General features: G+C 46.0%; 1 protein-coding gene across 14 annotated transcripts in view; it reads left to right on the forward strand.

Annotated features, from left to right (window-relative positions):
* Positions 1-16,261, forward strand: part of pknox2 (pbx/knotted 1 homeobox 2) — a 540,450-nt gene that overhangs the window by 312,559 nt on the left and 211,630 nt on the right. For 10 of the 14 annotated variants that reach the window (XM_038779091.1, XM_038779084.1, XM_038779087.1 and 7 more), the window contains one exon: positions 4,476-4,584. The exons of the other annotated variants lie outside the window; for them this stretch is intronic. In XM_038779091.1, coding sequence (XP_038635019.1) covers positions 4,498-4,584 — 87 coding nt within the window. In that variant the 5' untranslated portion in view covers positions 4,476-4,497. The remainder of the gene's footprint in view (positions 1-4,475; positions 4,585-16,261) is intronic. 14 annotated transcript variants of the gene reach the window in all.

Genomic DNA, 16,261 nt, shown 5'->3' on the forward strand with positions numbered 1-16,261 from the left:
TAGCCAAATATTCCGCATTTCTGTTATTCTTTCCAAAGTGAATCACCTCACACTTCTCCACATTAAACTCCATTTGCCACCTCTCAGCCCAGCTCTGCAGCTTATCTATGTCCCTCTGTAACCTGCAACATCCTTCCGCACTATCTACAACTCCACTGACTTTAGTGTCGTCTGCAAATTTACTCACCCATCCTTCTGCGCCCTCCTCTAGGTCATTTATAAAAATGACAAACAGCAACGGCCCCAGAACAGATCCTTGTGGTACGCCATTGGCCGCTATCCATTTGTTGGTTTCTGTCATCTTCGATGTTTGGTCCTCAGCCTGGTCTGATGCTCTGGGCTTCCTTCCACTGGTGACATGATGACCCTCCCCGTGGTGGCCAGTGAAGATCACCATTGTTGTGTTTCTGTTTCTGGCTGCTGCAGAGAGAGATTCGAAGGTGACGAAGCACCGTTTAACCGTCTTGGATTTCATTCACTTTTGGGCAGGGTCTGGGTCATTGCCAGTCGGTTGATCAAGGCTCGATCACCCTGCTCGATCTAGCCCAATCAGGGGCCGCCACACCGATCTCAGGATGTTCACTCAATGGCCGTGCCTGTAGGTGTTGGGGGCACGTAGGCTTTCCACATAAGGGGTATAGGTGCCGTTGTGTCTGGCAGACTTTTGCGATTGACAGTATATTTCTATTGTCCCTGGGATGGCCTGGAGATGCCCTCTTTCCTGTGTATTGCGATGTCCAGGCTGCAGCCTGCTCATCAATATTCATTCAGACTGCAGCCTGCTTGTCCATGTACTTGGCTGATTCTCCCAGCTTATTTATTAATGCCACTGAACATCAGCTCCCTTGTCTAGCTGTCTTCCACTCCAACTCTCTAGTCTGTGAAAGATTAGAACATAATTGAAGTGTTGGCTAGTGTAGACTTGAGAGATGAACAGACACTTCCAACACTGATGAAGGTTCAACTCAATTTTATTAACTACTTCTAACTAACTAACACACGATGACTGTGGGTCTAAATGATGCTAACTTAAACTAGAGACCTAAACCTTGTCCGAACCAGTTGATTCTCTCAGCACGTGTTGTAAGTCTGTGCTGGGCTGGATGAGTTCTTGTTCCACTCAGAGGCAACACCCAGAATGAGTGGGAACCGTGGTGCCCTTTGCCTTTATAGTGTGTGTATTCTAACTGGTGATTGGCTGCGGTGTTTGTACATGTTGATTGGTCCCTGTGCGTGTCCATCAGTGTGTGTCTGCACCATGATATACTGGTTTATATTATGACAATAATTTCTTCCTCAATATGCCAAATTCCCTCACTCACCAAATTGCCCAGGTAAAGCAAGTGCCCTATTGAAACATAACTCTGGTGAGCTGCAACTTGTACTACTTGAAGGGAGCTGGCAGACAAGATGGTCTGAATGGTCATTTTCTGTGCTGTAACCATTCTATAATACTGCGAATGGTAATGGAGCAATTTCTTCATCGCAAAGCCTCCGAAGTCATTGAGAAAGCTTGGCCAAACAAGATGTTGCAGATATGTTACAGCTTTCGTAGGTACGGCTAATATTAAAACATTTCAATTGTGTGAAGTTTACTCCATGAAATAAAATTGGATAAAACCGTGTTAATATGTGCACTGGCGGTCAAAAAAGTTATAACTTGCTTGTAAAAACCCAGCTGGTTTACTAATAGTCTCTCGGGAAGAGAGCTGGCATTCTATCCAATCTGGACTAAAAGTGATTCCCAATTCCACATGTGTTGTTGACTTTTAATAACCTCAGAGCAGCTCGGGATGGGCTGCAATAATGAGGTGTGCAATAATAAGATCCTACAAACCAGGAAAGTCGTTAGCACAGATGAGCTGATTGCTCAGAATGTCACTATCAAGCGTAGGCTGCAGCAAAACAATTGCGATTGTAGCAAGAAACTTCAGTTTTGAGGAAGGATGCGAGAAGTTGGGATTGTTCTCCTTTGAGCAGACAAGGCTAAGAGGTGCTTCACAAGCGGTGTTGAAGATTATGAAGGGTTTTGATAGAGTACGTACGGAGAAGCCGTTCCATTGGCAGGGAAATTACAGATTTAAAGCAAGTCTTGAAAGAATCTGAGGGAAGATGAGAATTGTTTTTACACAGTCTGGAATGCACTGCCAGAAAGTGTGGTGGAAGCAGATTCCGTAATAACTTTCCAAAGGGGGTAGGATAAGTACTTGAAAAGAAAAGGTGATGGGCTGTGGGGAATGAGCAAGAGGATAGGACTATTTGTATAGCCTTTTCAGAGTCGACAGAGAGCAGCTGGCACGTGTGGAGCAACACGCTGACAAGAGCCCGTAGCTGCGAATGCGGTGTGAACATAGCTGAGTCAGCTTCTCTGCAGACTCTAATCAAAGGAATCAGCTTGGATCAAGAGCTCATTATCGGAGTGTCATTGCAGCTAATGACATGGTGCTGTACATAGTGGCGGGAATTCTCCAGTCGTTTGCTGGCGTACTGGATTCTCTGGTCCTTGCACCCACTGCCCACGGGATTCCCTGAGGCGCAGGATGGCTTAATTGAGAATTCCATTGCCAGCGATGGAAGCAGATAATCCCGCCATTAGTGAATGGTGCGCCGCCTCCTGCTGCTGAGAAGCATGCGGCTGGGAGGCTGGAAAATCCCGCCCAGTGTCTTTGGTTTGTGTCATTGAACCCTGAAACTCCACTTTCATTTCATCACTCCAGTACACAAGTAAAAAATTAATGCAGGGTATGTGGGCATCATTGGCTGGGCCAGCATTTATTGCCCATCCCTAATTGCCCTTGAACTGAATGGCACTAGGTCATTTCAGAGGGCATTTAAGAAATGAAAAAATGAAAATCGCTTATTGACGCAAGTAGGGTTCAATGAAGTTACTGTGAAAAGCCCCTTGTTGCCACATTCTGGCACCTGTTTGGGGAGGCTGGTGCGGGGATTGAACTGTGCTGATGGCCTGCCTTGGTCTGCTTTAAAAGCCAGCGATTTATCCCAGTGTGCTAAACCAGCCCCTGAAGAGTCAACGGCATTGCTGTGGACCTGGAGTCACATGTAAGCCAGATCAGGTAAAGACAGCAGATTCCTTCTAGGACAATCAACAATGGTTTCATGGTCATCATTAGACTTTTAATTCCAGATTTTTTTATATTGCTGATTAGCTCATTAGGCTGATGGCATTAGAAACTTTTTTTACATTTCCAGTTTTAGATAATGGGAAAACCGGATTCATAGCTTTCCCAATTTACAGTCTTCATCCTTGTCTTGCCTCAGTGAGAACTAAACAGTGCTTGCCTCATGGCAGAGTCACATGCTCATGGCAAGCTAAGTAGCACACTTAGTAAAATTGAACTTTCAAAGCCCAAATATCCTCCTTTTTCATATCAAAGAAAAGATACATACAGGAGGGGTGGCAGCTTTTAAGAGAAGGAAGGAAGTGCAGGGAAGTGGTTTTGAGAGGGAGTTTCTAAGAGCCGGGATGACTGAAAGGTTAGCCTCTGATGGTGAAGGGGAGTGAGATGGTCACAAACAGCGTTCCACTACAGTGCAGTAATGCAATTGCTGCGAGCATAGAATTTGAGATAATGATTCTTCAGGTAGTACAAGTAAGACCATGGTGGTGGGGTGGGTGGTGGGGCGGCCGGGGGGGGGGGGGGGGGGGGGGGGGGAAAGGAAAGGATTCTGTTGTTTGTGGCCAACCTTGTCCAAAGATCTCTCTCCAATGTGCTGATTAAAGAATGCTGTTTACATTGGAAAACCTGGGTGTGTGATCAGGGATCAAAAATCAGAACAGCATAAAGGATAAAGAATTTGAGCAAAAACAGCAGAAAAGTAATGATAAGGTTCAAGTGACTAATTATATAAATCTGTCTTTAGTACATGTGAGAGGAAGCCGGTGAATTTGGGAAACATCATTGAGCATTTGCAGATGCGTCTGACGTTTTTTCTTCAGTCTCTGCTAGCCGAGAGGCCAGTCAGGAGATTGATCCAGGGTGTTTTTCTGTCTACTTTCTTCTCTCGCTCTCCCTCACGCGCTCTTTTCCTTTCTCGCGCTCCCTTTTTCTCTCTCCTTTTGTACCTGTATCAAAAGCACACAGAGGATGGTACACTTACCTGGCTGCCCAGCAGGTTGACTCTGACCACCTTTATTATAATTTCCCCTACTTTTACTTTGTTATGGTCTAATATTTTAGTAATAGACTCTGCTACAAATCTGAAACAGCCCTGCTAATTCCTTCACACTTCTGACTGACAGAACTGGTGCTGTTTTTTTTTAAGCAGCATGTGTGATCTAGTTGTTATTGGCAGTTCTCAGTAGGCTTGTAATGTGATGAATCGTACTCTACTTGAGCAATTCACTCTGGGAACTGGACATTCAATGCCTTTAGCTGGCTAAGTGACCCATTTTTCTGAGTGCTTCAAGCTGATGTACTGAGCAGCTGTAAGAACCGTCTCTGTTGTTTCCCTAGGTTCTAGATGTGAAGCAACCCCATGATGCAACATGCGTCCCCTGCATCAACACTGACCATGATGGCAACCCAGAGTGTGCCCCCTCCAACGTACCAAGAGAGTCAACAGGTGGGTTTGTGGTAAAAGAAGGAGGTCTGTAGAGACTTTGACGGTTCCATTGTGAGAACGCTCTCTGGGATTCTGAGGTTGAGAGCCCTGAAATAAATTTTTAAATTTGGATTGCGTCCACATAGTTTTTCAGTATTGTCAGATGGAAGTGGGGGAAACAGCAGGCAAACACTGCCAGCTTCATGCAGACTTATTAGCCTGAAGTACAGGTAGACCAGTATTAATTCCAAGGTTCTCTACCCAGTGGAATTCTAGTTATTAAAATAATTTTGCTAGGTATGCCATTCTTTGTTCAGGACTCTCTCTGTGCCTTTTTAAAATAACTCCTTCATTATTGCTGTCGATCGTATAAATTAACCCAGCATATAAGACCCTATGATTCCAGTTCCAAAAGTCATGATTTTTGAAAATATTCTATGTATAAGTCGATTTTCCCTGCCCTGTCCCCCACGTTTCAGTCACAATCTGCTATACTCACATTAGCAGTCTGCCTCCACTTTCTTACCCCACAAATGCATGTTTGCATTACAAAATCGTGAGGGGATTTGAATGGGTGGATACCCAGGGGATGTTTCCTTTGTAAGGGAGACTAAAATTAGGGGACATAGTTTAAGAGTACGTAGTCTCCCTTTTAAGATCGGGATGGGGACGTTTCTTTTTTGTCTGAGGGTCGTTAGTCTGTGGAATTCTCCTCTCTGAGAATAGTGGAGGCTGAGCCTTTAGATTTATTTAAGGCTGAGTTAGATTTTTGATGGATAAGGGAGTCGCGGGTTATAGGGTGCAAACAGGAAAGTGAATGGCAGAGTAGGCTTGTAGGGCCAAATAGCCTCCTCCTGCTCCTGCGTCCTATGCCCTATATTTTGCTGACTGGTATCTTATAACTGGGCACAAGGGATAAAGTAGACGATAAGGGCTTTATTGCTAAGATGTGCACATAGAGCAAACCATGCGTAGAAAACGATTAAGGGAAATGAGTGGCCTGAATGGAAATCCCAAAACGGAATGAAGTATGAAGCTGGTTTCAAGCCCAAAGTCGTAACATTTGCTGAATGATCAAATAACCGTGGGCGCAGCAAGGGAATTGGGTGTCACTGAAAACTTCTTGGAAGAAGTTTTTTAAAATGGTGATAGGTTGGGAAGTGTCAGTGTCCAAAGGGATCTGGGTCTCCTTGTTCATGAATCAGGGGAGGCAGTGGTGTCGTGGTAATGTCACTGGACTAGTAATCCAGAGACCCTGGGTAAAGCTCTGGGGTCCCAGGTTTGAATGGCAGTTGGTGACATTTAAATTCAATAAAAAAACGTCTGGAGTTAAAAATCTAATGATGACCATGATGAAACCATTGCTGATTATCGTAAAAACCCACCTGGTTCACTATTATCCTTCAGGGAAGGGGGCGGCATGGTAGCACCAGGGACCTGGGTTCGATTCCCGGCTTGGGTCAGTGTCTGTGCGGAGTCTGCACGTTCTCCCTGTGTCTGCGTGGGTTTCCTCCGGCTGCTCCGGTTTGCTCCCACAAGTGCCGAAAGACGTGCTTGTTAGTTAATTTGGACATTCTGAACTCTCCCGCAGTGTCCCCAAATAAGCACCGGAATGTGGCGACTAGGGGATTTTCACAGTAACTTCATTCCAGTGTTATTGTGTTACTTGTGACACTAATAAAGATTATAATTATAAATCTGCCACCCTAATCTGGTCTGGCCTACATGGGACTCCAGACCCACACAGCGATGTGGTTGACTCTTAACTGCCCCCACAGAAATGGCTATTCAGTTCAAGGGCAATTAGGGATGGGCAATAAATGCTGGCCCAGCCAGTGACACCCACATCCCAAGAACGAGGAAAAAAAGCTAGCATGAGGTGCAGCAATTAGGAAGGCAAATGCTATGTTGTCCTTTATTGCAATGGGCTCTGAGTATAGAAGTAAAATCTTGCTGTAGTTACATAGAGTCTTTATACCTCATTTGGAGTATTGTGTACATCCCTGGTCCCTTTAACTAAGGAAAGATATACTTGTCATAGAGGGAGTGCAATGGGGCTTCACCAGATTAATCCCTGGGGCGGCGGGACTGTCTTGTGAGGAGAAATTGAGGAGATTAAAATCTGGCCCCCCTGTGGCATGTTTACCGGCAGCAGAGGCGGCTTGTCATTGGCGGCCGATGGGATGTTCCGGACCCACTGATGTCTATGGCATTATGGGTGGCAAGTAACATTCAAGCCACACAATTGCGAAGCAATGGCTATCTCCAATAGGAAAGAATCAAACCATCGCCCCTTGGCATTCGATAGGCATTATCATCACTGAATCTCCCCTTCGCAACCTCGTGAGGGTTACCATTGACCAGAAACTGAACTGATCTAGCCATATAAATATTGCCACCACAAGAGCATGTCAGACACTAGGAATCTTGTGGCGAGTAACTCACCTGATGACACCTCCCCCCCCCCCCCCCCCCCCCCCCCCCCCAAAAAAAAACCTGTCCACAAGGCACAAGTCAGGAGTGTGATGGAATATTTCCACTTGCCTGGATGAGTTCAGCACCAAAATCACTCAAGAAGCTCAACATCATCCAGGACAAAGCAGCTGGCTGGTTGGCACCCCTTCCACAAACATTCTCTTCCCCCCCACCCCCACCCCCCATCCCCCATCGCACAGTAACAGCAGTGTATACTATCTACAAGATGCACTGCAGGAACTCACCAAGTCTCCTTAGGCAATACCTTCCAAACCCACAACCACTGCCACCTAGAAGGACAAGGGCAGCATGGGAACACCGCCACCTGGATGTTCCACTCCAAGTCGCTCACCATCCTGAGTTGGAAATATATCGCCGTTCCTTCACTGTCGCTCGGTGAAATTCCTGAAACTTTCTCCTGAACAGCACTGTGGGTGTACCTACACCACATGGACTGCTGTGGTTTAAAAGGGCAACTCACCACCACCTTCTCAAGACTACTTAGGGATGGGCAACCAAAGTTGGCCACGTCAGCGAAGCCCACGTCCCATAAGAACAGATAGCTGGTGTAACAGCTTTATGGAGTAAAAATGTCTACTGTTGCGGCAGAAAACCAAGACCGCTCAGAGACCAGAAGAACTCGATACCAAAATTACCAATCTCCAGTGATTCGTCATCAGACAGTGGCAAAAAAACACTACTCACAATGTCATGTCGACAATATGGGTGAAACCAAGAATTGTGCTATGCCCAGCAGCGAAACTGCAGTGGAAAGTTTTGAACACAGTTCTGGTGAAAATTACAGGAAAGGAGAAGATGAGGTTCATGGTGGTACTACTCTGAGGTTCATGGTGATACTATTCTGCATGGTTTAGCACAGTGAGCTAAATAGCTGGCTTGTAATGCAGAACAATGCCAGCAGCGCGGGTTCAATTCCCATACCGGCCTCCCCGAACAGACACTGGAATATTGCGACTAGGGGCTTTTCACTAACTTCACTGAAGTCTAATTGTGACAATAAGCTACTATTATTATTATTATTATTATTATTATTTCAATGCATATGGTAATTTCCAAACTTAAAACCATTCCAAAAATGTAGTTCTTCGCAGGAGGGTTTGTGCAAGTCAGTGACAACCTTTGGATGGATGAGGATAAAGTGGAGTTGTGGATTGATGATGTGTGAAAGAGCATCCCAATGGGCGACGTGAAGATTGAAGCTTATTCGTGTGGGACATGTTCAGATGCCAGGTAGCCAATGAGATTGAGAGGAGTCTGAAATCCAAATTGCAATATACCAGGGTATATAGTTCAACCTTTGGATATGTGCCAGTTAAGGATTATGTTCACACTGAACAAAATTAGTGGATGGGTGATAGATAAACCCTGTATAATTTTGAAGATCTCCACCAGGTTAGTCTTTAACTTTTAAGAATTGTTCGGATCAAGTATCCTAAGTATCGGGAAGTGATTGGGTTAATTTAGTTTGTGTAACATGGCACATGGGGCTGGAGTTCATGGTGCCTGTTGTGTCAAGGACCATGGCTGCTGGACCTACTTAATCGTTGGAGAGACTCCAGTTCAGTCTCCCAGCAAGAAGAGAAGCTCTCCTGATTAAGTCAGAGGAATGCTGGAGCTGGATTTCCAGGTGTGGTTGGCAGGAGGATGTCAGTGAGGTTCATTCGTGAGGCCATTGGCATCCATTATTCCTGATCGCACCACAATATAGTGGTGACCAGGGGGTTAATCAGAGACTGCATGGCTTTCCATTGAAGGCTGCCTGCAGGCTCCGGTAATGGGAGGGGGCCTCGTACTCAGGGACTCTGTGCCCACAAACGAGGTGTCAGGTGGAGGGAAATCACGGAAAACCACTTCCATGCACCTTCCTCCGACGCCCCTTCCCTCTTCCCTCCATACCTTTGACCTGGGGTCCCACAATTATCATGGGCCTCTTGTGGGTACATTGCCGCCAGAAGGCACTGCGCTGAATAGTCCTCATGGCCTGAGAAGCTGCTGACCTCTGGCCTACAGTTGTCAGTGGCTGGGACTTTGCCACCAGGGAACTTAATCGCAAGCAGGGCCCAATAGTGGCCAGTTCCATTGAGAGAGAAAATGCTGGAAAATCTCAGCAAGTCTGGCAGCATCTGTAGGGAGAGAAAAGAGCTAACGTTTCAAGTCCGATGATTCTTTGTCAAAGCCATTGAGCCCTGCCCACGAAGTTGACAGGAGTTTCCCACCAGTCCTCCATCCAGTGAGTGAGACCCGTGTTGACCCGGTTGGGTTAATGCAATTGATGGAGAATTGGTAAAGGTTATGTTAAATGACTGATGATGAATGAGAGGAAATAGAAAGAGGTCTCATTAATTGGAAGTGCAGATTGAGTAGGCTGGTCCATTGGTTTCTCGAACTCTGGTGTAGAAACTAAGAAATAAAGGAAATGATGCTCGCTTGACATAAATTATGAAATTACTCAACTAAAAATTACTGAGGCACAAGTTTTGTTTTTATACTTGTTAAAACTTCAGTGCACTTTTATAGTTGGTTACAAAAGCAACAATTGCAGGTGATGAAAATCTGAAATAAAGACAAAAAAATGCTGGAAATACTCAGCCGGTCTGGCAGCGTCTGTGGAGAGAGAAACAGTTAACCTTGTGGGTCGATGACCCTTCATCAGAACTGAGAGATAAAAATGTAAGTGTTTGAGCCTTTCACACCTAATCTAAACACCTTTTTCAATAACCAATTATCCCTCCCTTTGGTTTTTGTACCATTAAACCTTTTGTCATTTAATCTCTCCTGCATTGCACCCGGTCACAGATCTTCCATTTTGTTTTTTCAAACTCCCCCCGTCACATGAAAACCTTTTACATTTCTGCCTTTCCTCATTTCTAATCAAGGGTCATCCGCATGAATTTTACATTGGATTGGGGGGGTGGTTAGGATCCCAACATTGGGGGAAAAGTCAGGACCTAAGCCCGCTCTTCCCAGCTGTGAGATCTGCTCGGTGAGTTTACTACAGGATGCCTCCTCACTGTTTGGCTGTGGGCCTGCAACCCAATTAAGTACAGTGAGTGGGCGACCTGAGACTAGTGGCCATTCTAAAGCCTCAGCAGCGCCCCTAGGAGAGGTGGTCACTGCTGAGAAATGCAGGAGACTTTGGGCCTAATGCAGGTGAGTGGAAAAATAAAAATAAATGAGTGGGCCGAATGTCAGAGGGCAAACCTCTCCAGAAGGCCACTGGAGCTGCAGTTAACGTATTGCTTGCCTGTGGTCCCTTCTTTGGCCCATACACTCTTCCCCACCCCATCCACGGCCGCATCCATTTAGCTGGAAGCCCCCCAGGACAAGAGTTTGCCCTTCGTTGGAAAAATGCTGCCGACAATGCAAAATGACACCTAATTGGACTTTTGACTATGTAAATAAAGTTGGCTTCCCAATCCTTGAGGTTCTTCATGTCCAGTCCCTCCGTCCGTAAAGGTTGCCACTCCTGGGACTGCATCAGGAAGCCAATTTGACTTGGCTCTCTATGATTATAGCAGCTCCCCAGCGGGGAACTGGTTAAAATCCTGCCTGTTAACTCTTTCTCTCCACAGATGCTGCCTGATCTGACTATTTTGAGCATTTTCCATTTTTATTTATTGTTGCGTGGGAAATTTAAGTGCATGATCTTCAGTTTTCGAACGGCTTTGGCGAAAAAGGAACAGACTTCAAAACTCTCATTCACGTGAAACATTTAAGTTGCTGAAAAAGGTGTCGTGAATGCTCCCACAATTATGCAGGTTTTTGTTATGCGAGGTTCAGTGGTTATTTAGTACGAGGAACCAGAAGAGATGCATGGAAAGGACTTTTGTGATGCTCATGAAATACTCCACGAAGGCTGGAACTCGAGGCCTTGCTTTCACACTGAATTCTTGGAAGCAATACCGTCCAATTGGTAAATGCTAAACTACGCCCACCCAACTAATTCATTCTACGATGTTTACCATTTTGTGATTCACTTTGGAGTCTGTCTGAATAGTCCGTGGGCTGGATTCTCCGCCGGCGGGATCCTCCGTTTCGCCAGAGGCGCACTCATGGCCGCCGATTTCCCGACAGCTTAGGGGTGCCCACAATGGAAAGCCCCATTGGCCGGCTGCTGGGACGGAGAATCCCGCTGCTGGCAAAAAGACAGGTGCGGCGGGACGGAGCTTTGTGCGAGATGACACATCCTCCACTCTGATCAAACCTCTTTCAGCAACAACTCTTAATGATTCTTTGTCCCTTTGAAAGAAAGGCCTGTGGCTTGTTCCAAGATAAAGTATGGAGCAGAACAATAAATAATATATCAATCCTGTTTTCAGCACATCGCAAATATCAAAGAGGAGAAATGATAAAGGTGCTGGCCACTTTCTGCAGTAAAGCTTTGAGTGCTAGTGACGGGAAAAAAAATCATGCGCAGCCACTTTGCATCAGGATGTCTCCAAGTTAAAATTAAGAAAGCATGTTTCAGAAAAAACATGGACATGACTTTGGAATGTAAACTCGTTCTTTACTGTAGGAGCTCAGTAAGCAGGTAATAGTGAGGTGCGGCACAGTGGTTAGCACTGCTGCCTCACAGAGCCAGGGACCCAGATTCAGTTCCGACCTTGGGTGACTGTGTACGGTTAGTACGTTCTTCCCATGTCTGCATGTGTTTCCTCCGGGTGCTCTGGTTTCCTCCCACAGTCCAAAGTTGTGCAGATTAGTTAGATTGCCCATGCTAAATGATCTGATAGTGTCCAAAAAAAATAAGGATTACGGGGATAGGGTGGGGGCATAGGCTGGGTGGAGTGCTCCTTCGGAATGTCGGTGAAGACTTGATGGACGAATGACCTCCTGCACTGTCGGGATTCTATGAGTGAGATGGGATTGTGGGACCTCAATAGAAATAAATGGGGCAACAGAGTTAATGACAGAGTGAAAGAAAGAGGGGTATGAGAGAGCCAGAATAGAGGAGAGGAGTGGCGATGGAAGCAGGGGAAAGGAGAGAAAGACATGAAGGAAGGGAGATTGTAGGCTAGAGGTTGGAAGAAGAAGAGAAATAAGCCGCAGGAGAGAGAAGAATAAAGGAGCAAAAACTCAAAGTAAGGCATGGAGAGACACAAGAATGACCAAATAAGAATGATACTGTAAACAAAAACAAACTACTGAACAATCTCAGCAGGTCTGACAACATCTGTGGAGAGAGATAAAAGAACTAAAGTTTTGAGTCTGGGATGACTCTTTCTCAATAATACTCTGAAGCTTTGTCGATGTATTGGCTGAGAAATGTGGTCACTCAGTGCAGGTGTTTAGCATGCTAAACTCCAAATATGATGAAAATGCCTGACCTGCATCAGATAACGTGCATGCACTGGCAGAAGGAGCACATGTGCAAAGAGTTTTTAAGGCAGATTAACTTGTGTAAATTAGGGCGCTGCCCATCTTGTAGGACTAAATGTTAGCTTTTATGTTGCTATGCGCTGAGCTCACAACACAGTGCCAGCTGGCGCCTGACACCTATGAATGCGGAGCTACTGGGATCAGGAGTGCTGTTCTTGACGACAAATTAAAAGGCCATGGGATGCCCTCACTACCCCCACCCAACATGCCTGGGCTGAGAACAAGTTGCCATCCTTCCTTATCTCTTCCCTGGTCAGAGGTCTAAATGCCCGCCCATCTTTGCTTGCCTGAGGGTCTGTGAGATGCAAGCGGGAACCCAATTTAATTTTACCTTTCCGACCCTACCACATATTAAATTTGCTGACATTACAGAGACCAGGGATCAGAACGGGGACACTATATTGGTCTGTGTGCCACCCTAGACAATGAACGTGCCATGTTAGATGCCCCAGGAGCAGGCACAAGAGTGCATTTAACATAATAACACTGAGGGTTCAGATTTATCTTGTCAGAGCTCGAAAGTACATATTGAGACAAATAGACTCATCAAGCACCCACTCATTAACAATCTGCTGCCGCTCCGATTTGCCCAATGATCAGGGGAATGAAAATAAATTATAATGTCTTAAATTAAGCTTCTTTGTTCTTCGCGCATAAATTCTGTCCTTGAGGATTTGTGGCAGAGAGATTTATAACAGACAGTGGCTGTCAGTCATTTCCACAGGCTTGATAACAGGACAACTAAGCTTCTATAGAGGCCCCTGGGGAGGCTGGTGTCTGTAGTAGGTGAGCGCAAGAGGACCAAATAAAACCTAAAAACCTGCGGAGATTTAAGAGCTGAAAGTACAAAGGAATGTAGAATGGGGTTAGTTGAGTGTGAAGAGCCCAATTTAATTCACAGTGAAGCAGGGATTAAGAATTTATGGCTTTTGAAAGAGCTGATAATGGACCAAGCAACCTTATCCTTGTTAGTCCCTTGAGAAACAAATTGACTGTTTAATAAAATAGGATTGAGATCAAAATCCTCAGGGGGAAATGGGAGGGGGAAGGAGAGCAGCTTTTCCCTTGTGTCAGATAACATAACAGCTCTCCTTTTCATTGCCCACCAAATCGTCCGTACAAGTGCCTGCTCGGTGAGACGAGCTGTTTGCGGGGGTGACAGTTCCTTCAGCTCAAAAGTATTCCGGAAAATCGAGAGCCCAATCTTGGCGTGGAGGGAGCTGAGTTGGATCAAGCTCTGGTCCCGAAAGGCAGGGATGAATTGGAGCTGAATGCCTTGTCTTGGGGAAACGGGGACTGGGTTTTAAAAATTGATTCAAGTGATGCGAGAGCCACTAGCAGCAGCAGAATTTTTATTACCCACCCCTAATTGCCTTTTAAAAGGTGGTGGTGAGCCACATTCTTAAAGTGCTGCAGCCTGTGTCGTGAATGTACCAGCGTACAGCTGCCGTGAGGCCAGGGCCGGTGAATGAACGGCGATCTGTTTCCAAGTCAGGAAGGTGTGTAACCTGGAAGTGATGGTGTTCTCAAACGTGTGCTGACCTTGCCCTTTGAAGCTGTAGTGGTGTGGCAGGTGTTGTCAAAGAAGCCGTGGCAAGCTGGTGCAGCGTGTTTTTGTAGGTGGTACATGCTGCTGACATGGTGAACCAGTGCTGGAGGGAGTGAATGTTGAAGATAGTGCATGGAGTACAATTCGGGAGGGCTGCTTTATCCTGGATGTTGTTATAAGTTTCTGGAGTGTTGGTGATGCTGCACTCATCCAGGCGAGTGCCAAGTATTGCATCGCTCTCCTGACTTGCTCCTTGTAGATGGTGGATAGGCTTTGGAGAGTCAGGAGGTGAGTTACTCACCACAGAATTTCCAGCGTCTGACCTTGTAGCCATATTAGTTGGTTGGTTGGTCCAGCTGGTAATCAATGGTTGGACTTTCCCTTATTGGAGATGATCATTGTGTGGCACCAAGTGCGAATTTACGGTCTGAGAAGAGTGGCCTTATTCTGAATTAGTGTTACTATTTGCGTAGGCACGCTGGCTGTTGGTCAGCGTCGTGAAATAAGGACGGTAGCATCGGGTATGTATATGGAAATTCTTTTGAACTTTGTAGACACTTATGGGGTGTGTGTGGCTGGAATAGTCTACACTTATTGCCCACGGGAAGGTGATGTTGGGCAGTGTGTATTAGATGAAATTGCTTGCTAGGCTATTTCAGAGGGCAGTGAAGAGTCCACCATTGTGCTGTGGGCCTGGAGTCAGAAGAAGACCAGAATGAGTAAGGACAGTGGTTTTCCTTCCTTAAAGGCTTAGATTTGTTTTTATGACAATTCTTTCATGGTACTAATAAATTCCTCAGCTGCCGTAGTGAGCTTTGAACTCGTGTCCCTGGATCATTGTCCAGGGGTATGGATTACGAGTTCAGAAATGTATTCACAATGACACTGTGCTCTTGATGTTAGTAAGTTGATTTTGCATCTCCTTTTGTCACTGTGTTATGTGAAGTGCTGGGATATGGAACTCATTTTTACTTAAGCGAAGTAAATGTTTTTTTATATTTCTGGGGTACGGTGGTATTCTGTAAAGTAGGACTATGGAGGCTGTGTATGTGACCAATTTAATTAGGCTGGGACTGGTGCCCGTAGAATGAAGACTATCAATGGGGCTAGGTATGGAGAGCACGTATTTTTTAAAAATATTTTTATTCTCCTTTTTCACATTTTTATCCAAATTTAAACCCACCAACAAACAATCAATAATAACAAATAAAATGTCAAACCCTGGTCAACAATCCCCTTCTCCCACCAACCCCCAAACAGCCACCAACATTGTAAATACAAACATCAAAGAAAAGGAACCAGGAATCCACCATCCACCCATTCATACTCAACAACAACATACACAATCCAAATGCCCCAACCCCCCACCCCTCATGTTCAATGTCATCCAATTCTTGAAAGTGCATAATGAACAAAGCCCGTGAATTGTAGAACCCTTCCATCCTTCCCCTCAACTCAAACGTCACCTTCTCGAGTGTTTAAAAACTCCAACAGATCCCCCCGCCATGCTGGGACACAGGGTGGAGAAACTGATCTCCACCCCAACAGGATCCACCTTCGGGCGATCAGCGAGGCGAAGGCTACAACATCTGCCTCCGCACCCGCTTCCAACCCCAGCCGATCTGATACTCCGAATATGGCCTCCAGAGGACCAGGCTCAAGCCTCACATGTACCCCTTCGAAGTAATCCTGGAAACCTCCCTCCAATACTCCTGCAGCTTTGGACAGGACCACAACATATGAATGTGGTTTGCGCCCCCCCCCCCCCCCCACCCCCCGCAACACTCACAAACATCCTCTACCCCCTCAAAGAGTTGACTCATCCTCACCTTTGTGAGGTGCGCCCTATGCACCACCTTCAGTTGTATCAGTACCAACCTCGCGCGCAAAGTGTTGCCGCAACTGCCTTCAGATTTTCAATGTCCCTACTACTACTGGACTCCCTGAGTATTTCCCCGGGGCCATGGGAGCGGTGCTGCTGCCATCGCTCTCAGCCCCGACCCCCTGCAGACTGACCTCCAACCTGACCCACTGGGAGTCCCCGCCCCTCCAACTCAGCTCCTCACCTTCTCCCCATTCGCCGCCTAGTAATAATATGGTAAATTCAGAAGACCCAACCCTCCCGACTGCCATTCTCTCTGCAACAACACCTTCCTAATCCTAGCCACCTTCCACCCCACCATATAAACAAGGTAATCATCTTTTCAACCTCCTTGAAAAATGCCTTTGGCAGAAAGATCGGCAGGCACTGAAAAATAAACAAAAATCGCGGCA

This window comes from Scyliorhinus canicula, chromosome 19 (genome assembly GCF_902713615.1).
Source record: "Scyliorhinus canicula chromosome 19, sScyCan1.1, whole genome shotgun sequence".
In the NCBI taxonomy this organism is placed as follows: Eukaryota; Metazoa; Chordata; class Chondrichthyes; order Carcharhiniformes; family Scyliorhinidae; genus Scyliorhinus; species Scyliorhinus canicula.